Consider the following 21,311-nt stretch of genomic DNA (forward strand, 5'->3'; position numbering starts at 1 on the left):
AACCATGCACACCATGAATGCACAATAAAAATGCCCAATATCCTTTGCAAGTTGCATTTGAATGTTTGAAAGTGAAAAAGCTTTTTTTTTCTTGTCCTGGTGGAAAAGCACTGAGTGATTGCCCAGATCACTTTCTTCCTAGCACTTTTAGTGTTTTCAGTAGGGAAAAAGTACTCACCCTCAGCAAGAACAACCATCTATCCAAGTTTGGTTTTTGTCTCTATTGTGAGAGATTTTGAGTGATGAGTCAGCAAAAATAAACCTCTCCTCTGTTTGCATGAAAAGGCGCTGTAGTGATGTCATGGTGCTCTTCTGAAGGTTCATCGACTTTCAGCTTAAAAGAGCTGAGGCACAAAAAAAGTGGTCAGGTGGGTATGCTGTTTTTTTTTTCCTTGAGGCAGCTGCAAGCAACCACATGCACTCCATTCCCTTTTGGCAGCAACTAAAAAAAAGGTACTGGTGTCCAGATGAAATTGCTATAAGGACATGGGGCACCAGAACTACAGTGCCTTGATAGAGAGAGTCACAACATGATGAGTTAAAAAAAAAAATTGCTCACGTGACTCGTGGTGTCATCTTTGGTTCAAAATCGCGTTCGCTGTTAATCTGTCTGCATGTAAATCCAGCTGTTTTTTATTTATTTGCTGAAAATGCCGGGTTGTTGTGCATTGGGGGTACAAATAGACACAGCAAGGGCTTCAAGATGTACAGATTCCCTTCAGGTCCGAACAGAAGAAGAACTTGGGGAAATAAATTCAACTGTGTGGGATTGAAGCGACTTCATCGTCAAAGCTTTGAGAGGTAAGTTTATTGTTCAGTCCCATGTACAGTAAAACTCAACTAAACCGTCATCGTATAAACCAGATATTCACAGTCACCGGACAAAAAAGTCCCAAAGTTTTTGTATTGTTTTCCATGTAATAAGCACCGTATATAACGGATTTTGTACAGCGGATTTTTCGCTCACATCGGATAAAATGTCCCGTCCGATCGCAATGTATTTGCATTAAACCCCTCGCATGTGGGACCAGAGTCATTTTCGTGATTAAAAGCTCAACTATTTATTTTTTCACGGCGTGCTCAGACTCAGGCCTGTGGCCTGCAGCAGCCTGACAAGCAACCTGACATGTTGTGTGGGCCGCCAGAAGAGGAGGTACTGCTGGCCCACCACCAGAGGGCGCCCTGCCTGGAGTGCGGGCTCCAGGCACCAGAGGGCGCAGCCGCCTCACAGGAGCAGCTAGGGTGACAGCTGTCACGCATCACCTGCAACAGCTGTTACCAATCAGCAGGGGTACATCAGCAGGACGACGTCTCCACCTCTTTGCCGAGATATCGTTCTACCTGGAAGGTAATATTCTCAGCTGACTGCTTGACAGTAACCTTTTGTGATTTTTGTGAGTGATAACAGACCTTTTTTCCAACGAGAGGTGGAGGTAGCTTTCCTGCCGTGCGGATTACTGGGTGCAAACGCGCCCACCTTTAATTGTGTTTTTGTTCCTCGCCAGCAGTACCAGGTCCGACACGCGGAGGCAGTGGCCACCTGGGAGTTCGGGACTTGGCGGCTCCAGTATTCCCGGGGTCTGGTGGCGGAGGAAATCGTGTGGTTCCGGTTCTGCTTTGGACAGGTGTCTCCTATCTTCGAGCCTGCCCACACGACACCTTTGTGAATTGATTCTGATCTATTGTTGTAATCTGTTGTATTTGTTGTGCACATTCACAACAGTAAAGTGTTGTTATTTGACCTACTCCATTGTCCGTTCCTTTGCGCCCCCTGTTGTGGGTCCGTGTACCGACACTTTCCCAACATGACATGCAGCTTGACATACAGTGAAAGCAGCAAACACATTGCTGCTTTTACATTTTGATAATGGATCAAATACATTTGGCAGAAAAAAAATTTCAGAGGAAATTTTGACCCAGTCATTATATGAAGTGCACATCCCGATTCAGGATTCCCCATAGATGTTCGGCGCCTCCTGACTGTAACTAATCCATTACATACATCTCATTCACAAATGTCCTGTCCGATCGCAATGTATTTCCATTAAAAACCCCGAGCAGTCTGGACGTGCAGAAATACAAATTAAAGTTCAGCTCTGACACTGGCCGATTTGAGTGAAGTTGGTCCGGAGTCATTTCTGTGATTAAAAGTCCAATCGTTTATTTTTTTCACACTGTGTTCAGATTCGGACCTGCAACCTGACGTGCACCTGTTAAATCAGACACAAACGGCTGTGATTTGTCACTTTTCTGCTTTTAATCCTTGTCTCCCATCATATTATAACAGTTTTTACAGCGCGCACACTGATAAATTGATCAGAAAAGTCTGCACATTTACAGCACAAAGTCAGTAAAAGAGGAAAATATTCAGCTTACCTTTGATTTGGAGGTGATGACTGTAGAAAGAAAAGCTTGTTGAGAGTCAAATTAATCCAGAATAAAGCATAATCCAGTGATGGAGAACTTTAAAACTGTCAAGCACGTCGGCATCATGACACGGAGTTACAGAGCTGCAGAAGCATAAATCGGGCTTTAAATTAATTAAATAAATCATCATAAATTGTAAATTTATGTAAATTTGATAGCTTAATAATTTGATAGCACCTGTACCTGGATGTGCTGCTGTATGTGGTTAACTGATTTAAAAAAATGTTGAAAACATAAAAGGTTCATTCAGTAGTTCAGCGCAGTTGGAACCAAAATGGCGCCATGTTCTGAGTTGAGGCAGCTCTCGCTAATAAAGGCACTCTAATCAGAACACAACCTGCAGTGCACGTTGGGACATTTTACATGCACTGGACGGAAAATAAACGGGTTCTGATGTGAGTCCACGGTATTTTGCAGTATAACTGTAGCTTGCCCCTTCCAGGTCACAACTGAAGGAGTTTCAAGCATCTTGAAGTCTTGCTCATAAGTGGAAAAATCAGCATCAGCTAAAGTGCAGCAGTCCATTCAACTTCCAATGCTGCAGATAGCTACACTGAGCAATGACCAAAAGGATGAGATTGGAGACACAAGCAGCCAAAAAGAAGTGTTGGAGTGCAGCTGGATCCACAGGGTGAAGAGTTTCCTGTGGAGCGGATCGGTCGATTTGGTTGAAGCATCTGATTAGGACAGTTCCCTCTGGATCGGGGCTCCCAAATGCATACAGTTCATATTTACACATAAAAACCTGAGAAGGCGCCTTTACAATTTTGTTCTGCCTGTGAAATCATGCTTTAAAAATTAATGTTCAGTGGTGAATATACAGCAGAAAATCATGAAATGACACGCACATCACAAAATGTATTAGCGTGCAGGGTCAAAAAATAGCATCAAAAGCAAAAAAGAAAGACCCGCAGGACATGTCTGAGGAAGGGCGAGGCCGAAACGTCACATTTTTTGGTGCTGCATTAAAGGTTTGCTTGGGAGCTGACTGGCTGTGCGGGTCTCTTTCTTTTTTTCTTTTTTGACAGTGGTGAAAATACCCCTGTACAATCTGACGAGCGCATAAAGGTCATCAGTGATGTTTGTCCTTGGTCGTTAGAAGTTTCATGGGTGCCAATGCTTGCATTTATTTTATCCTTTCGAACATAAGAAGACAAGAGTGCTCTGTGAGGACAATATCCCCGCTGGAAAATGCTGCTTTGGAACAAGTGCTTGATACATTCTGATAACATTTTAAGGAACTGTACCAATTTTCACAAAATTCATCCTATGTGAGGGGTTGATTTCAGAATGCAGGCACCAAGTCATGAAACTGGCAAAGTCTAGGTTTGTTAATCAAGGGCCATAACTCTACCAAAAAGTGTCAATCTTGTACAATATTACAATATGTGTATTACCAACCTATAATCAAGGACTTGTTCCAGGTTTTCCAAAATTCATCCTAAATCGGTGAGGAGTTAATTTCAGAATACAGGAACCAACTCACTAGGTTTGTTAATCAAGAGTCATAACTCTGAAAAAATGGGCTTGACTCAAACAATATCATAATATGCGTATTATCAACCAATAACAAGGACACGTTTCATAAAATTCCTTCCAAAAGTGTGAGAGGAGTTGATTTCAGAACACTTATACCCTCTTTGGAACAGATGGACATCGCCACAACGCAATACCCCTTCGGGCCTTGGTCCAGCGGGGGAAAAATAGCACATGGAATGATCAGATGATCACATGGAATGCCCCCCAAAAGGGGCATTCCCTTTCGGCTTGTTCTAAATATTTTCATGGCAAAAGAATGTTTACAAAGAAATGTTCGAATTGCACCAAATCCAATCACATCACAACAAATTGCATCATTCAGTAACAAAAACTGTTGCTTGTGTATGTAAATACATATTGTACTGTTTTATAAGCAAACAATGCAAACTTCTACCATTTAACTGATGGGACAATTAATCATTAGGGTCATCATTAAAATGATGTCTTCTCTGTGAAAGAGGATTTAATTATCATGCTGCAGCCACAGCCTGGAAGTAGATGGATGCATATGAAAGTACCTGAAGTCAGACAGATAAGAAGAAGCTGCAGCAGCAGCCAGAGGTGCTTGTTTTGGCTTTCCCCTGCTGCGTCTGTGTGCAGCTGCCCAAGAGAACAGGATGCAGTCTGAAACCTCATGCAGACACCAGCCTCCCACCACGGATGGAGTGTGCACACCCAGCAGACACTGCAATCTAGAATAAGCACAAACGTGTGCACAACCACTGGCTGAAGCACTGCGCTGCTCCGAGGTAAAAGCAGGACGGCTCATACTGCGGACGCTCTGCATGTAGCTCTGATGGTTTGGGTTCGGGAAACACATTACATCAAGGAGAATCCTCACAAGGACGGACGAACAAGGGCGCGTTTGTGTATGTGTGTGTGTGTGTGTGTGTGTGTAGGCCATGCAGAAATGATGACCTCAGTGTTTCTATTGCCCAGAAGTGCCATAAGCCATCTTTGATTAACTCTGGCTCGGCTGAGTTTGACCCATTTGAGACTGGGTGTGTGTACGCGTGTGCTTGCAACCACAAATGTGTGTTTGATCAAACTTATCACTGCGCACACTTGTGTCTGTATGCACCTGGAATTCCATGGCGGGCCTGCACATAGACACGGGTGCTAAAATGTAGGGTGTCACTGAACAGTGCTTAGAAGTCGATGCGTCTTTCGTGTTTGCCTCAGATGCTGTTTAGTGTTTGTCTATCACATCCAAACTGGCGTCCCACCGTGTAAACACGACGGCTTTTATTCTGCAGCCAGACAGTCCAGACAGATAAAATCCCATTTCATTACCCAGCGACAGGAGCGAGTACAGCAGCGGGAGCCACGCGACAATCTTATCTTCATAATTTATTTTCTGTATGGTACTTTTTTATCATTTGTTTGCATGCAAAAAAAAAAAAAACACACACACACAAAAAAAGAATCTTTTTTTTTGTTTCATAGCTGAGATGAACTGAGGGAGTGCAGGGACATGGGTTCAAGCTGGCCTTTTATTTTTTGCAAAGATCTAAAGGATGCTGCACATATCAGCTTTATGCTGCTGGTTATTTCAAGCATCATTCTCCTGAACAGTGCAAACAAGACATTCATTAAAAGTTTGTAAATTGCACTCTTGAGTACAGACAGTTTGAATGCAATAAAGTTAATGTTTTTTTAAAGCAGCTGATTTCAAATTAAAGGAAAAACTCTTGGGAAAAAAAAATGACTTCTACAATGTCATTTTCACTTCTGCAGACCAAGAGATGACCCAAAGTGAAGAACTTTAAAGAAAAAAACAGAAATATAACAAGCTGTGCTTTGCTGGTGAATAATGCAGGGGACAGCTGCTACAGACTCAAAGGGCAAAGCAAGGCACCAACACTCCACCTGAGGTGATGGTTCTATTCCCTCTGGGATCAGAATGTTTGATGAACACTGCAGTAACGTGCACCCGCACAGCCGAACCTGCAGACAGACTTACTTAAGCATTCTCCGGTGACAGCGTGGAGGAAACGACCATCCTCCTGGCAGCTGCTCCTGCAGTAGCCATTCTGCACCGAGGCCAGCGGGGGGCAGGAGGTGCAGTCAGCCAGGGAGGGGCCCGAGCAGGTCTGACAGGATGGATGGCACGCTGAGGGTGGAGGAGAGGGGAGAAACGGGTAAATATGCATGATTCATTGTGGGACAGGAGCAGTGTTGCCACAGTTACTTTGAAAAAGTAATCCAATTACTGATTGCTGATTACTCCTTGTAAAAGTAACTTAGTTACTTTACTGATTACTCAATTGTAAAAGTAACTAAGTTAGATTACTAGTTACTTTTTTAGTTACTTTCCCCAGCTGCCGACAACAACCCACGTCAACATGACAATGATACCTGTTTTGCCAAAACTCACTTTATAGTCACCCTTTCTTGACTTCAATGAAAACAAATACTTGTTTTATAAAAAGTAAAATAAAGACCTCTTTCTTGACCTCATATTTAACTGTTGACAGCACTGTAACAGTAAAACTTGCAATTTCAAACCTACATTGTTTATAAATGTAACTATTAAATTCTAACATTTTTCTAACATTTAAATTCTCTAAACATTTTACTTGTCAAAATTATTATTATTTTAAGCAGTATTAGTAGTTGTAGTAAAAAACGGCTTCAAAACTGGACCTTTAATCTAGGGGTGTTGTGGGGGAGGGGGGCACATCCTTGCCCCACACCCCCATTCCATCTAGATTCGCCCCTGCTTTGGCGTTTGAGCACAAAGAATGGATAACATTTATTTATGCAGAAAACATGACCAGATTTACAGGTAAGAAAGTTTTATTGCGTTTTCACATCATGTGGTCCTCAGAAAGAGAGTTTAGGTGCATTTGAGTGGAAAATAGTGTTAGCTGTTGACGCGTCGCGGAGGATCAGCTGTTTTTAACGAGACGATACGGAGCAGCTCAGCTCAGAATTCTAAATAAAGGAGGGAAAAAAGTATAAAAATGTCTTTGTAAAGCTCAGTGCAGGTGTGCTGATCACCGCACTTTAAGAGGTGAGGACGAGTCGAGCAGCTGCAAAAAAACGCGGATGAAAAGCTCACAGCTCACTGAAAGTGGTCAGTTCAGTCGAACCCCGACCTCCTGCCCACAGACCAAGTTTAATGCTGCTATCGACCCACAATGAAAAATAATAGTAACGCACAGTGACATGGAGAAGTAACTTTAATCTGATTACTGATTTGGAAAGATTAACGCGTTAGATTACTCGTTACTAAAAAAAGTGGTCAGATTAGAGTAACGTGTTACCGGCATCACTGGACAGGAGTGATGGAAGAAGTAGGGAAAAGAGGAGGAAGAAAGGAGGCAGGAAAGGAAAATGAGGAGAAAAATCAAAGCTGGGGAGGGCTCACCATGAACAAACTTTTACAGAATGTATCTGGAGTTTATAACCTCAAACAAGCTCATCAACTGTGAATTGAGCTTTGTGAGTGTTCAGATTTACACTTGAATCTGTGATTGTGATTATTATATTTTCCGCAGACCTACCACCAGAGTACAAGTCACATTTATTTGGAAAACATATACTTGACAAGAATTCATGAAAAAACAATTTGTAACAATCTGGGAGTCACACATTAGTGGAAAGAACATCAACTAAATATTGTATCTCTAAAGTTGTGCTCCTGTTTATGTTGTACCGAAAACATGTAAACTGTGATTTTTGTGGACCGTTACACCTCTTTTTTTTAACGCATGTCACTTTGGAATATAATTTGCAGGAGCAAACTATTCATGCATTCATTTATTTTCTGCCGCTTATGTGGATCTAAGTCGTGGTGGCAGTAGACCAAGCCGCTCATCCCACACTTCCTTATCCTCATCCAAGTATTCTAACTCTTCCTGAGGGATCCTGAGACCTTCCTAAGATAGCTGAGAAATACAATCCCATCAGCGTGTCCTGGATCTTTCCCTGGACCTCGTCCCAGTTGGATGTGACTAGAAGACCTCCGCGGGGAGATGACCAAGAGGCATCCTCACTAGATGCCCAAACCACCTCAACGTTCTCCTTTTGATGTAAAGAAGCAGTGGCTCTACTCAGAGTCCCTCCCAGATAGTCCAGCTTTTTCACCCTGTCCTGAAATGTAAGCCCAGATACCCAACGGAGGAATCTCATTTCTGTCGCTTATATCTATAACCTTGTAATTTGGTCATTACCAAAGCCCAAGACTATAGGCGATGATAGGAGTATAAATCAAGTACGTCAAGGGTCTCACCTTCTGGCTCAGCTTTTTCTTCACCACCACAGTCCACTACAGCGTCCATAAAACATGAGACACCGCAAATGTCCAAAACTAGGTAAAATTAAATAAATATATGAATCCCAACATAACTGGGCCTACCACTGCAGCTTTCTGACCTTCCTGATTCCAAACATGATGAAATTGAGCTCAATTCATTACAGCAACACTCTAAATTTGTGTATCATACAGCAGATTAGTGCAGAATACAAGCGAATTTGAATGCCGCTGCATGACATGAGAGCTTCTGGGCGTGTTCACAATGGTACTGTCTCTTGTCTGCGTGCTAATGTCTGTGGTTATAACAAGACTTTCACACAAAGTTAAAATGTATCTGTTGACATGTGAAACTGTCTTCCACTGAAGAGCAGATGCATGCATATATGGATGTATATTATATTTGCAGAGGAGGTTTAAAGAGGTAAGTGAACGGTGAGTCTCTGAAGGCACCACTGCTCTCTCTCTCTCTCACACACACACACACACACACACACACACACACACACACACACACACACACACACACACACACACACACACACACACACACACACACACACACACACAGAAAAAAACACTGCTCACTGCCTAGTCCAGTAATTTCCAATGCACTGCAATGAAATCCTGTCCCATTCGTGACAAAAAACCCCCAAACAAATTACACAATCTGCATTGCATCTTAATGCTAGTTTACGCCGTCGCCTGGTATCAAAAAAACTGAGCAGCCAAATTGACAGTCAAGCAGAAGTTAGTTATTTCAAGAGGCATGCACTAAATAATAACAAAGTCATCTGTGAAGATAAAGTAAGATACATAGTGTGAGCCACCTGGTATCGGTCCGATATGCAACAGTGGAATGAGATGGAGCAGCCAACAAGGTCACAGTTTGGTTTGGGTTCTTATAATATCAACAATCCATCCTCTGTGCTACACATCGTGCTCCACCTGTGCTTGATCTTCCCTTATCACACACTTGCCCTAATTTTTGATAAATATTATACAAATAATGAATGTTTATGAGTTCAATGGTTTGAATATTTCATGAGGTGAAAGCTGGAACATACCATTCAATGAGGCTTTGCCTCGTTAAATGGTATGCTCCAGCTTTCACCAAATTAAATATACATTCCATTGAAAGAATGTAAAAACACTCTGTTTTATATAAAGGCTAAAATAGATCCTTGTCATTTGATATTATATTAATTTATAAGCAATAGAAAAGGGACTTACATTTTGGTGCATCACTGCACTGACTTTGTGTACTTCCAAAAAAAAAAAAAAAAAAGAAAAAGAGTTTGTGTACTTCCTCACTCCAGTGAAAAATCACATCAGAAATTTCTCCAGCTTTGGTGCATCACTGCTGCTTTGACAATCCAACACGAACTTTAAATACGAGTCCAAAAATTATTCTGACGATGTCGTCCGTGATGCCGTGCACCAACTTTGTGTACTTCCAAAAAAAAAAAAAAAAAAAAAAAAAAGAGAGAGAGACTGTGTACTGCCTCAGTACAGCGAAAAAAATCACGTCAGAAATTAGTCCAGCTTTTTATTCTAACTTCCTCCTAACAGCTCTGCCTCCAGACGGCTTACAGAGCAGTGGATTTGTTTTGTGTGTGTGTGTGTGTGTGTGTGTGTGTGTGTGCGTGTGTGAAGCGTACAATGGTACCAAAGGTATGAAACCAAACTGCACTCTAAATGGAATCAATTGGCACTCTAAATGCAATGCAACACAAATGGGACAAATAATCCATGTCAAGTGACGTACAAAGCACCAATCAAATGACAAGGATCCACTCAGCTGTTAATACCATATATCTTCACAATTGCACCCGACTACTCTTGGTCTTTCAGATCATGATGTGTCCTATCACAAATTTAACCCTACTGATAGCTCAAAATGACCTACAATGCTAGTGACTGTGGTTTTTGCACCACAAACACTGTCAGTCGGGTGTCAAATATCAGTAATGGGAGACCAGCTTTATAGTCCGGACAACATGGCACTACTCATCTAAAGTTAGCAGGAAAGAAAAAACAGCTAAGCAATGCAGTTTCTGTTTTGCTCGTGATGAATAAAGAGGTTCAGTGAGGCTAAAAGGACCAGAGAAGAAGACAGAAGGGTCAGCTGTCTTCCGATCAGGTCAGAGACGGCAAACAGAGCAGAGGTAATGAATAAGCAATTAGAATAAATAGATTTAAAGAGGTGAATTACACAGGAGGAAAGAAAAGGAGAAGCCATCAGACATTTACACACGGTGGTAGCCGACGTAAAAACAAACATGAACCTCCCCTGCGGCTTGCCGTGTGGAGAAAGTAATAAATAACTACTGTCTGAGTTTTGTGCTAATTTTTCCACCACAGAGGAAAAACACTTTATTCCACGACACACCAGCCAACATTTTGTAAAACTAGAAAGGCACTGAGAGAGCAAATACCTCAGCCAAGGCTGAAGAATTCTGGAATGTTGTTTCTAAAGCCTCGGCCCCACCAAATAATAAGCCATGAATGATGAGCCACGCATGGGTGTGTCAGTGATTGTTCAAAGAATGATCGACGTTTTAAGCCCTCACGTATCTGCTACTAAGGCGCCTCTATGTGCCTCTCTGTACCTCACATGTGCCAGGTATCAGCCTCTAGTGAGCCATGACCGACCTGTCATTTGAGCTCCGTCCAGCATCGAGTGGCTTGTGTCGCAGCATATCCCACGTCAAACCACATATGATCCATGTAGCGCCATGTAACGTGACATTGGTGCACGTGTAGGCATGGGTTTGGTCCAAACCTCCAGCCCTCCCACACTTGGTCCCTTTAAAATTTGGGTTTTCAATTCACAGCATCCATTTAAAATGTCACATTTTTTAAATGCAGTCCGAAAAAGATGCTCCTGTATGGTCTGGCCGGTGTGCGCACTTATGCGTCAGGCTGCTGTTCACCTATGTTCCAGAGTCATTACATGCACCAAACCAGCTAGAATTCCTGGACAGTTCCTGGACAGTCGCCTCTATGATTCTTCTCCCTGGCTTTATTTCTTCCACAGCTTTACAGTCATTTTGACACAGTGATCCAACTTTTAACTTTGTGTTCGTCCGTTAATGTCTGCAAAATCACTCTTCTGCACGCTCTCGTTCTGCGTTCCTGGACAGTTGCCTCTGTGCTTCTTTGTTCTGCGTTCCTGGACAGTCACCTCTGCGCTTCTTCTCACTGGCTTTATTTCTTCTGCGGCTTTACAGTCATTTTGACACCATGATCCAACTTTTAATTTTGTGTTCATCTGTTAATTACTGCAAAATCGCTCTTTTGCGCGCTCTTGTTCTGCGTAATTGCATCTTCATTTTGCCACCGGTGATCTAACTTTTACCTTTGTGTTCGTCTGTTAATGTCTGCAAAATTGCCCTTTTACGCACTCTCGTTCTGCGTAAATGCTCGTCAAATCATTGTGTCAGTGCGCACACAGGAGCAAGGAACTCATCTGATCAGTGGTGGGCACAGATAACCAAAAAATTAACCTTGATAACAGATAATCAGATAACTGAAAAGTTATCTTTGATAAAGATAAACCGATGAACCACCCAAAAATGTATCGGAAGTTACAGATAACCGATAAATTCCAGTATTGTCTCTGGTACATTTGCAACTGCTAGCAAGCTGAATTTGAGTTTTAACACCACGATCGCTTTTACAAGCATAAAAAGCAACAAAAGACCCAAAGAATGACTCAGCACTTCTATGTTTGAACATGCTGCCCCCTTCTGGAAGCTACACAGCTACAGCACAGAAGCACCCTGAGAGCAGCCACAAAGCCAGCTGTCTACCAATCACAATGCTCCGGTCAGGCGGAGGTCTTGAAAAATAAAGGAATCCTGACTTATGGTCTTGTGTGAATACTGATAGAATAATGCCATGAATGTCAATTCTGTCATTTGTACAAAGTTAAAATATAACATATATCTTTTAATGTTGAATAATGCACAAATTCTGAAGTTCTGTAACAAACACAGACAGATCGCAAAGGATTCTGGGTAAAAGTACCTCTGCTAAACACTGATTGTGTTGTGAAAGTGTAATGACACGGACCCACAACAGGGGGCGTAAATGAACGGACAATAGATGAGCCAAAAATACAACACTTTACTGTTGTGAAGCGTGCACAACGAAATATAGACAAATACAGAATTTTGGACAGAGTCAAATGTACTAAGGTGACGTGTGGGCAGGCTCGAGGATAGAAGACGTCCGTCCAGAGAAGAGCCGGATCCCACATGATTTCCACTGCCACTGAACCCGGAGAATACTGGAGCCGCCAAGTGGAGATGTCGTCCGGCTTTTATGGAGTGGTTGATGAGTTGGTGATAGGTGACAGCTGTCAGGAGTTAAATTAGTGACAGTTGTCACTCCCGGCTGTCCTGTGAGGCGGCAGCGCCCTCTCGTGCCTGAAGCCCGCACTCCAGGCAGGGCGCCCTCTGATGGTGCGCCAGCAGTACCTCCTCTTCAGCGGCCCACACAACAGATTGGTTCAGAAATTCATTATGTAAACCAACACGTTAATGTGTCGTGTGTTGGTGTTTACAGATAAATGTGCTTTTGTAAAATATTCCATTTTTATTTGTAAAAACAGGCATTTTATGGAGCCCTGGAAGTGTCATCGCAAAATGTTTTGCATGTGGAGAGAATGTGCGCACGTTTTATTATATTGTAAAATGTGCACTCAATATTGACACATAAATGTTGGCTTTACACTGTGTGAGTTTTGGCCCTTTTTCAGATGATTTTTCATTCGTGCGAGAATTTTTTGGGCCGACTTTCAGGTTAATCGCGCGTCCTGCATCGTGTAGTGTACATGGAGTAACAAGCTGTCAACATCTCACGACCGCCTCCTGATCGCCGATCGTATGGTTGAATGAAAATCAAACCTGTTTGATATTATTCTGGTTGGCCGTCGTCAGGGTGTCCTGCTCCTGAAGAGCTACAAGCGTCCAAGCGCTCGCACTGTGCATGTGCAAACACCGCAGAGCTGTCTTGTAATGTTTTGTTGTTGTTGTTTTGTTTTTAAACTTAATTTGTAAAAGAAAAAAAAAGCCATTTGTAAAGTCAAAAAGTTGATTTGACAATCATCTGATATAACCGGGGTCCAAATAAATAGAACACTGCCATCTACTGGTGCCCAGACGCTTAGTACAAAAACAACAAGTGGCCCGAAGTCTCTCACAACTTTTATTTTTTCAGTATATAACATGAACAGCCCTACTGGACCCGTACCAAAAAAACATGCTACGAGGCTCATCATTTATCCTTCATTATTTGGTGAGACCAGGGCTTAACACAGTTTCTTAAAATATGGCAATTCGACCTTCTGTTCCAGTGGATTTCATTTACCTCCTCAAAGATCTGGATCCTTACCTGGATCTCCACTGTCCCATTTCATCAAACTCAGTGGATCCATTTTTTACATGAAATTCTTTATCTCACTACCAAAAAGAATTAGTTATCTACCAGGTGGCTGAAGACTTTTTGAATAACGTTACTGACAAAAACCAGTGATTACATAAAGTCCTTAGAGGATGAAAACTAAGAATATTTGCGGAAAATAATAATAAAAGAACTTATGCTCATGATAGTAGGGTCATGACCGAAAGAACTAGATTGAGGGTACAAGCCGGTGGCTGGTGTCTCCCTTAGAGATAAGGTGAGAAGCTCGGTCATCCGTGGGGAGCTCAGAGTAGACTCACTGCACCTTCGTGTTGAAAGGAGCCGCTGAGGTGGTTCGGGCATCTGGTAAGATGCCCCCTGGGCACCTCAATAGGGAGGTGTTCCAGGCATGTCCATTTGTGAGGAGACCCCGGGGAAGACCCAGAAGTTGGTGGAGAGATTATATCTCCACACTGGCCTGGGAACACTTCGGTATGCCTCAGTCAGAGGTGGTTAATGTGGCCCAGGAAAGGAAAGTTTGGGGTCCCCGGCTGGAGCTGTTGCTCCCCCCCACCCCGGATAAGCGGTTGAAGATGAGTGAAAATGATTAAGAATAATTTCGGAAAAGAGAACATTTCTAGAAAAAAAGTTTTTTTTGTTTGTTTTTGAACCTTTTTTACATGTAATTTTTTTTTCAAAGTGGGACAACTTTGAAAGGTGAGAGCATATTAGTATATTTTTTTAAGAGGACAATTCTGAAAAGCAAGTACATTTTGTAAAGTAGGCTACATGGGGGGGTGGGGGGGAATTAAGGAAATACTGGAATCTAAACATGGTAATTTGCTAAATGAACACATTATTCAAGCTTAAAGGAATGACATTACACACCTTTGCTGCAAGCTAATATACTGTAGGCTACGAGATGTCTCATAGTTTTGTTGAAGATTGAAGGTGGCCAGTTTGATGACCTCAAAATTACATCTCTGGTGCACGCTGGGCAAGTTGAGGCTGAGTGTGAAGCAACTGAGGTCAAGATCAACACCTCCAAATCTGAGGCCATGGCCTTCTGTCAGAAAAGAGTGTATTGTCCCCTTTGGGTCAGGGGAAACTTACTGCCCCAAGTTCAAGGATCTCAGGGTGTTGTTCACAAGTGGGTATAAAATGAGGGTTGAGATCAACAGATAATTTGGGGCTGCTTCTCAGGTCCTATAGGCACTGTACCCGACAGTCAAGGTCAGTTTACGCTCCGATCCTCACCTGTGGTCATGAACTTTAGGAAGTGACTGAAAGAAGAAGGTTTCAGATTCAAGTGGCAGAAATGAGGTTCTTCGGACTGGTATCTGGGCTTACACGCCTGGACAGGTTTAGAAGCTCGAATGTCCTCAAGGGACCCAGAGTAGAGCCACTGCTTGTTCGCAATGAAAGGAGCCAGCCGAGGTGCTTCAAACATCTGGTGAGAATGACCTCTGGTCATCTCCTTAGGACGTTCTGTCACCAATAGTAGGCTATGCGGCAAAAATGGACGAATGAATGAATCCTTAAATAATCTCTTCTCAGGTCTGTAACAAATTTCTTTGTTCTTTGCTTTAAATGGAAAGGAGCTGCTGCTTGCCACACCCCTTCTTCTGTGAGCATACCTCAGAGAACAACAAGAGACTAGAAATTCAGTGAGGAAGTCTAAAATGAGCTGTTTCAGGCAAAAATGTTACTACAAAAGCAGGCACTGAATTGTGGGAGTTTGATGATATTGAACATGAAACCATGAAGGCAGATCATAATTTTGCTCAGTATGACCCCTTTAAATTGCTTTTAATTACTGTTTGGGGACAAAGACTTGGTTTCCAGATACACATTGATCACGACTCTGTACACTGAAAGACTGATGTCTGCAGATTCCTTGTGGTCTGTTTGGTTTTCGATCTGGATCCAGATCTCTTTGTTGACTTGTTAACCAATCCCCCGACCCTGCCTGTGCTTTTTTTCTTAATGACTTGTTGCTTGGTAACTGTTTTGCTTTGACTGACTGCAGCAGCCTATCATCATTAAAGTGTGATTGTGAATTTATCCCTGAGCCTGCTGCTTGCTTGGGTGTGCAGCATCTTGATACCTCTGTCAATGTGGGCCTTTCTGTGCATGCACTCACCTTGGCACTTGTTGTCCTGGAAAAAGAAGCCTTGTGGGCAGGTGGAAACACAGTGACCTTGGTGTAGGTTCAATGACGATGCACAGGATGTACAGTTATCTGCATTTGGTCCAGTGCAATGTTGGCAGGACGAATGACATTCTAAGAAGGACAGAGACAAAAAGTTGCATATAAGATTAAATCAAATCCAGACTGTATCAAATCCTCCTGTATTATTTTCTATTTGGGTGACTGGGGGTATTATGTTGAAGGTGGAAATTGGAACAAATGTTGCACCACAGAAAGAATAAAAGCAAATATCCAGTGAAAGACAGACTGAACCGTTTTTAACTTACTTTAAGAACTACTGCATGCTACGTGTGTCGATACTTCCATTCATTAAGGAATTTACGTGAGTGCCATCTAAAGTTGCACCAGACACAGCTGTACCTATATGTGCATGGCCATGTTCATGGTGGTCTTAGTGGATGCAATAGGTATAAAGGACGCAATATTCACATATGTGTTCATCCAACTGTCATAGCAACTTCCAGCTTTATGTCTTTTGCCAGCAGATTCTCCACGCGTGCTGTGTCTGCACAGATCCATTTCCATGCCAGAAAAGCTCTCACACCTCTCACTTGCACCCCATAATATCAAAGCACTGTGCGCTCAGTGGACTCTGATAGAAAAGGCAGATCTGATTGGTTGTTATTATGTTGGAGCTACAGCACGCCCATTACTAAAGAGCATAATAAATCCAAACCCTGCGTGCACATCGCCCACCTTTGCACCAGCTATAGACACACACCAAAAGCATTTGGCCCACATGTTAGACTCCAACATGTGAATGCCCCATTTGCTTTTAAAATAGATCTAAAATGTTACTTGCTGAATATTCTGGAAGACTTTGCTGGGAAAAACCTTTCTGGTTGGACAACATGATAGAGCCATAGTCAGCCTTCTTTCCTCACAGGAAGAAGGTCTTGGGATTGATTGTCCATTTTCAACAGGTTACAGTGTGCCAAATTTGTGACTCAGACTGGTTAAAAGAGGACAAATTCTATAACAGAACAACACATAACGGAATTATTATATATATATATATATATATATATATATATATATATATATATATATATATATATATATATATATATATTTTTTTTTTTTTTTTTTTTTTTTTTTCTTTTTTTTTTTTTACTGGTGTGGCTAGTCCTGCAACTTATATTTTTTAAGTGATTTATAGGACAAAAATATTGCATTATCATCTAGAGCCACATGATGGCATTGTCTACACGTGACAAGCTGGTCCTGTATGAGGTACTGTCTAAGCCATAGTCTGAACCAGACGGTGGTGGTAGTGCACCATTAAGCTGGATGCTAACCACCTTAAAACAAGAAGAAAAAAAAAAGATCTGAATGAGAAGGAGATGCTGAGTCTTAGAAAACAAATGAAATTAATAATTAATGCTCTGAATTTGGAAGACTGCTCTCTTTAATAAATAACCTTTATATGAATTGCAATAAAACTTGTTTACACTTTGCGGGACAGCCTGAAGACAATGAGGAGGATGGCTTGACTAAGGTAAGTCCAAGTATAATGTTTTAAAAATGGATAATCAATTAAGAAATTAATTTACATTATTAAGGAAAATGTGCATGGTTACCTCTGGTATGAGTTTTTTTCTGATTAGTAGCAACAAGAAGCAATTTACTCGAGTTCTTTGTGCCACATTCAACAACACTAATTAGCTCATTAGCTTCTGCTTGCTGATATGCTATTTCTGTTATAAATAAATAAAGCTGGAATTAAATTAATCTTGTTCCGTGTTACATGAAGCAGTTGCACAAAGTTAAAAATAAATGTGACTTTTCTTCCTCTTTGTGGCTCATTTTTGGACAGCTGTAACTAATACTCCGGAGGGACAAATATATGAGAAAAAAAAAAAGCAAATTTTCCATTTTTTTAATGCTTGACACATTGCAGGATAAAGTCATTCATGGTGGTTCTGTCATGTGAACTGACCTTCCACGATTGCGCTGCACACGGCTGCCTCTGTGTTTTTTGTTTGTTTTTGTGTGTTATTTTTGTGATTTGCAACGGTTCCCAGTATCGCAGAACAAACAGTCACCCTAAAAATCGGTCCACCCTGCCTTCACTGTGCATGCGACATTTCTGAGCGTCACCAGTGTTTCGCCGATTATCACCTTGTTTCTGCTTACAACAGCACTCCAGACATCATCTATCTCAGCGACAGATATCTGAAGCATGGAGGAAGCGACAGAGGAAGCTGCTAGCTGCTGCGTTCACTGCGCCTCCATCATTTCAAAGCGTCAGTAGCGACTCACCGATTATCACCTTTTTTCTGCTTGAAACAGATTGTAGAATAATTTAAGAGGTTTTACCTTGTCATCTGATGATTAATGATCACATTATTCTCTTTGATCGCTTTGGGTGAAGACAGTCAATCTCAGACGAGCTGCTGTGGTCCCAAATGATGCATGTGCAGTGGAGGCAGGACAGACCAATTTTTAGGGGGGGGAACGTTTGGTCTGCAACACTGGACCTCACCCGTGCAAAGCTCATGAAGATCAGGGGAACAACACCAGTGGATTTATTTCCCATTTTTCTTGAGCATTTAGCGGATTTATTGGGCATGTTGGTCAAAGGTGCCCTCACCTTGACCCGCGCAGTGCAATGCTGCAGGAGGGGGAGATGCGCTAGTGCTCTTTGCGACTTGGCTGTCGCAGCCACTGTACAGTGCTACCAGGAATATTCCTCTCCAACGTGCGCTGTCTGTAAAATAAAATGGACAAAGTCCAGCTATTGGTGGGGAAAAGCAGATACTTCGCTGCATCAGCAGTTTTGTGCTTCATAGAGATGTGGCTTTGTGGATCAATTCTGGACTCTGCGCTGCAGCTGGCAGGCTTCCAATGCTCCAAAGTATACTGAGACACAGGACTCTCTCGCATAATGAAGGGTGGTGGAATCTGTTTTAACATCAACAGTGGCTGGTGTAATGACGCAACAGTGATCCAACAGCACTGCTCTCTTGATCTGGAAACTTTTTCATTAATTGCAAACTGTTCTACTCTCCCCATGAGTTCATCTCATTCATTCTAGTCTGTGTTTACATTCCACCGCAGGCCAACGTGGAGGAGACACAATGCATGTTCACCTACCAGATACTGTGTGTGGAGTGGACTAATCCAGACTCTTTAGTTATTGTCCTCTGCGACTTTAACAAAGGTAACCTCTCCCACAATCTTCCCAAATCCAGAAATCTTATTAAATGTCCGACCAGACAGGACAGAACTCTGGATCACTGTTACACAACTATGAACAATGCTTATCATGTCATCTGCCATGCCACTCTGAGCCACTCTGACCATGCGATGGTTCACCTGATTGCTACCTACAGGCAGAAACAAAAGCTCTGCAAACCTGAGGACCTCTAAACAGTGGAGCAGTGAGGCTGTGGAGGATCTTCAGGTATGTTTGGAAAACATGGACTGGGATGTGTTCAAGACTACCACCAACGGTGTGGATGAGTACACAGATGCTGTTACCTACATCAGTTTCTGTGAAAACTGATGCATTCCATCATGTACCACAGGGAGGTATAACAATGACAAACCCTGGTTTAGTCCTAAACTCATACAGTTGAGACTGCAGAAGCAGGAGGCTTTCAGAAGTGGGGACAAGGTCAGGTTTAAAGAGTCAAAGTACATGTTTGGGAAGGCGGTTAGGGAAGCTAAATGGCTGTATGCTGAGAAACATCAACATCAGTTCTCAGCCAATGACTCTGCTTCTGTCTGGAAAGGACTCAGACCGATTACCAACTACAAACCAAACCTCCCCCACTCTGTCAAGGATGCTTGTCTGGCAAACCAGCTGAATGAGTTTTACTGCAGACAGTGACAATGGGACAGTCCTATTACCATCCCCCACAGCGATCATCAGCTTCAACCCACCAGCACCTCCTCCCCCTCCCCAAATGGAATCTTCTCCCCCATACTACTCCCTTGCTCACACAAAGGTCCCCCACCTCCTCCATTCATGAGAGGGATGTTAACAAGCTCTTCAAGAGACAGGATCCAGGCAAAGGAGCTGGACCTGACTGTCTCCCCATCCATATTGAAAAACTGTGCAGAACAACGGTCCCTGTTGTTCACAGACATCTTCAACACCTCACTGGAGACATTCCAGGTGCCAGCATGCTTGAAGGTCTCCACCACCATCCCCATCCCCCCCAAAAAACCAAAGAACTACAGGACTTAATGAAAACAGACTCGTCACCCTGACCTCTGTGGTGATGAAGCGTTTTGTCCTCACATACTTCAAGGCCATCTCTGACCCACACCTGGATCCCCTGCAGTTTGCCTACCAAGCCAAGAGGTCTGTAGATGATGCTGTTAACACAGCCCTCTACTTCATCCTCAAGCATCTGGACTCCTCAGGAACCTATGCCAGGATTCTGTTTGTGGACTTCATCTCTGCTTTCAATACAGTCATCCTGGCCCTGCTGCAGGACAAGTTCTCTCATCTTGGCATGCCTTACTCCACCTGCAGGTGGATCACTGACTTCCTGTCCAACAGGAGGCAGCATGTGAAACTGGGAGGGTATGGCTCCAAAACATGGTTCATCAGCACCGGATCCCCCAAGGCTGCATTCTTTCTCCTCTACTCTTCTCCCTGTACACCAACAGCTGCACCTCCAGTCATCAGTCTGTAAAGGTCCCGAAATTCATGGATGATACAACCCTCACTGGACTCATCTCTGATGGGGACGAGTCTGCCTACAGACATGAGATTGACCACCTGGTGTCCTGGTGCAGACAGAACAATCTGGAGCTTAACGCCCTCAAGACAGTGGAGATGGTTGTTGACTTCAGAAAGAACTCAGTCCTGGCCAACCCCATCACCCTGTGTGACTCCCCAGGTGCCATTGTGGAGTCCATCCGCTACCTGGTGATCACCATCACCCAGGACCTCAAGTGGGAGTTGAATGTCAGCTCTCTCATCAAGACAGCACAACAAAGGCTGTACTTTCTGTAGCAGATATGAAAGTTCAACCTGCCAAAAACAATAATGGTGAACTTCTACACTGTCATAATTGAGTCCATCATCTCCTCTTCCATCACTGTCTGGTTGGCTGCTGCCCCTGCTAAGGACAGGAGCAGACTGCACATCCATGCAGCAGAGAAATTGATCAACTGTAGTCTGCCATCCCTACAGGACCTGTACACCTCCAGGGCCCTAAGGCAAGCAAGGAAGATTGTGCCTGATCCCTCCCACTTGTGTCACAAACTTTTTATCACCAAAACCTCAAGACACGAAAACAGTTTCTTTCCATCCACAGCTAGACTAATAAATAATGCCAGTGATCCCCGCTTACCCTGCTCCCCGCCAAACCATAAAGTACAGGTTGGTCATCCCTGCACTGAAAGGTACTGTACATCTGTACTCCAATCACCTGTTTTTGGACAGTCCCATTCCATTCCATTATATTTATTTAACAGTGAATATAGTTTTGCCTATTTGACTCTTTT

At 42.8% G+C, this 21,311-nt stretch overlaps 1 protein-coding gene and 1 long non-coding RNA gene across 2 annotated transcripts in view; one reads left to right on the forward strand and one right to left on the reverse strand.

Annotated features, from left to right (window-relative positions):
• Positions 1 to 21,311, reverse strand: part of fras1 (Fraser extracellular matrix complex subunit 1) — a 786,018-nt gene that overhangs the window by 355,688 nt on the left and 409,019 nt on the right. Inside the window, exons 18-19 of the mRNA XM_034171199.1 lie at positions 15,777 to 15,917; positions 5,930 to 6,079 (exon numbers count right to left, since the gene is read on the reverse strand). Coding sequence (XP_034027090.1) covers positions 5,930 to 6,079; positions 15,777 to 15,917 — 291 coding nt within the window. The remainder of the gene's footprint in view (positions 1 to 5,929; positions 6,080 to 15,776; positions 15,918 to 21,311) is intronic.
• LOC117511203 lies at positions 2,167 to 20,010 on the forward strand. Its single transcript, XR_004560909.1, has 3 exons — positions 2,167 to 2,176; positions 7,426 to 7,441; positions 19,937 to 20,010. It is a non-coding gene; the product is annotated as an uncharacterized LOC117511203 (long non-coding RNA).

Source organism: Thalassophryne amazonica, chromosome 5, assembly GCF_902500255.1.
Source record: "Thalassophryne amazonica chromosome 5, fThaAma1.1, whole genome shotgun sequence".
Taxonomy (NCBI): Eukaryota; Metazoa; Chordata; class Actinopteri; order Batrachoidiformes; family Batrachoididae; genus Thalassophryne; species Thalassophryne amazonica.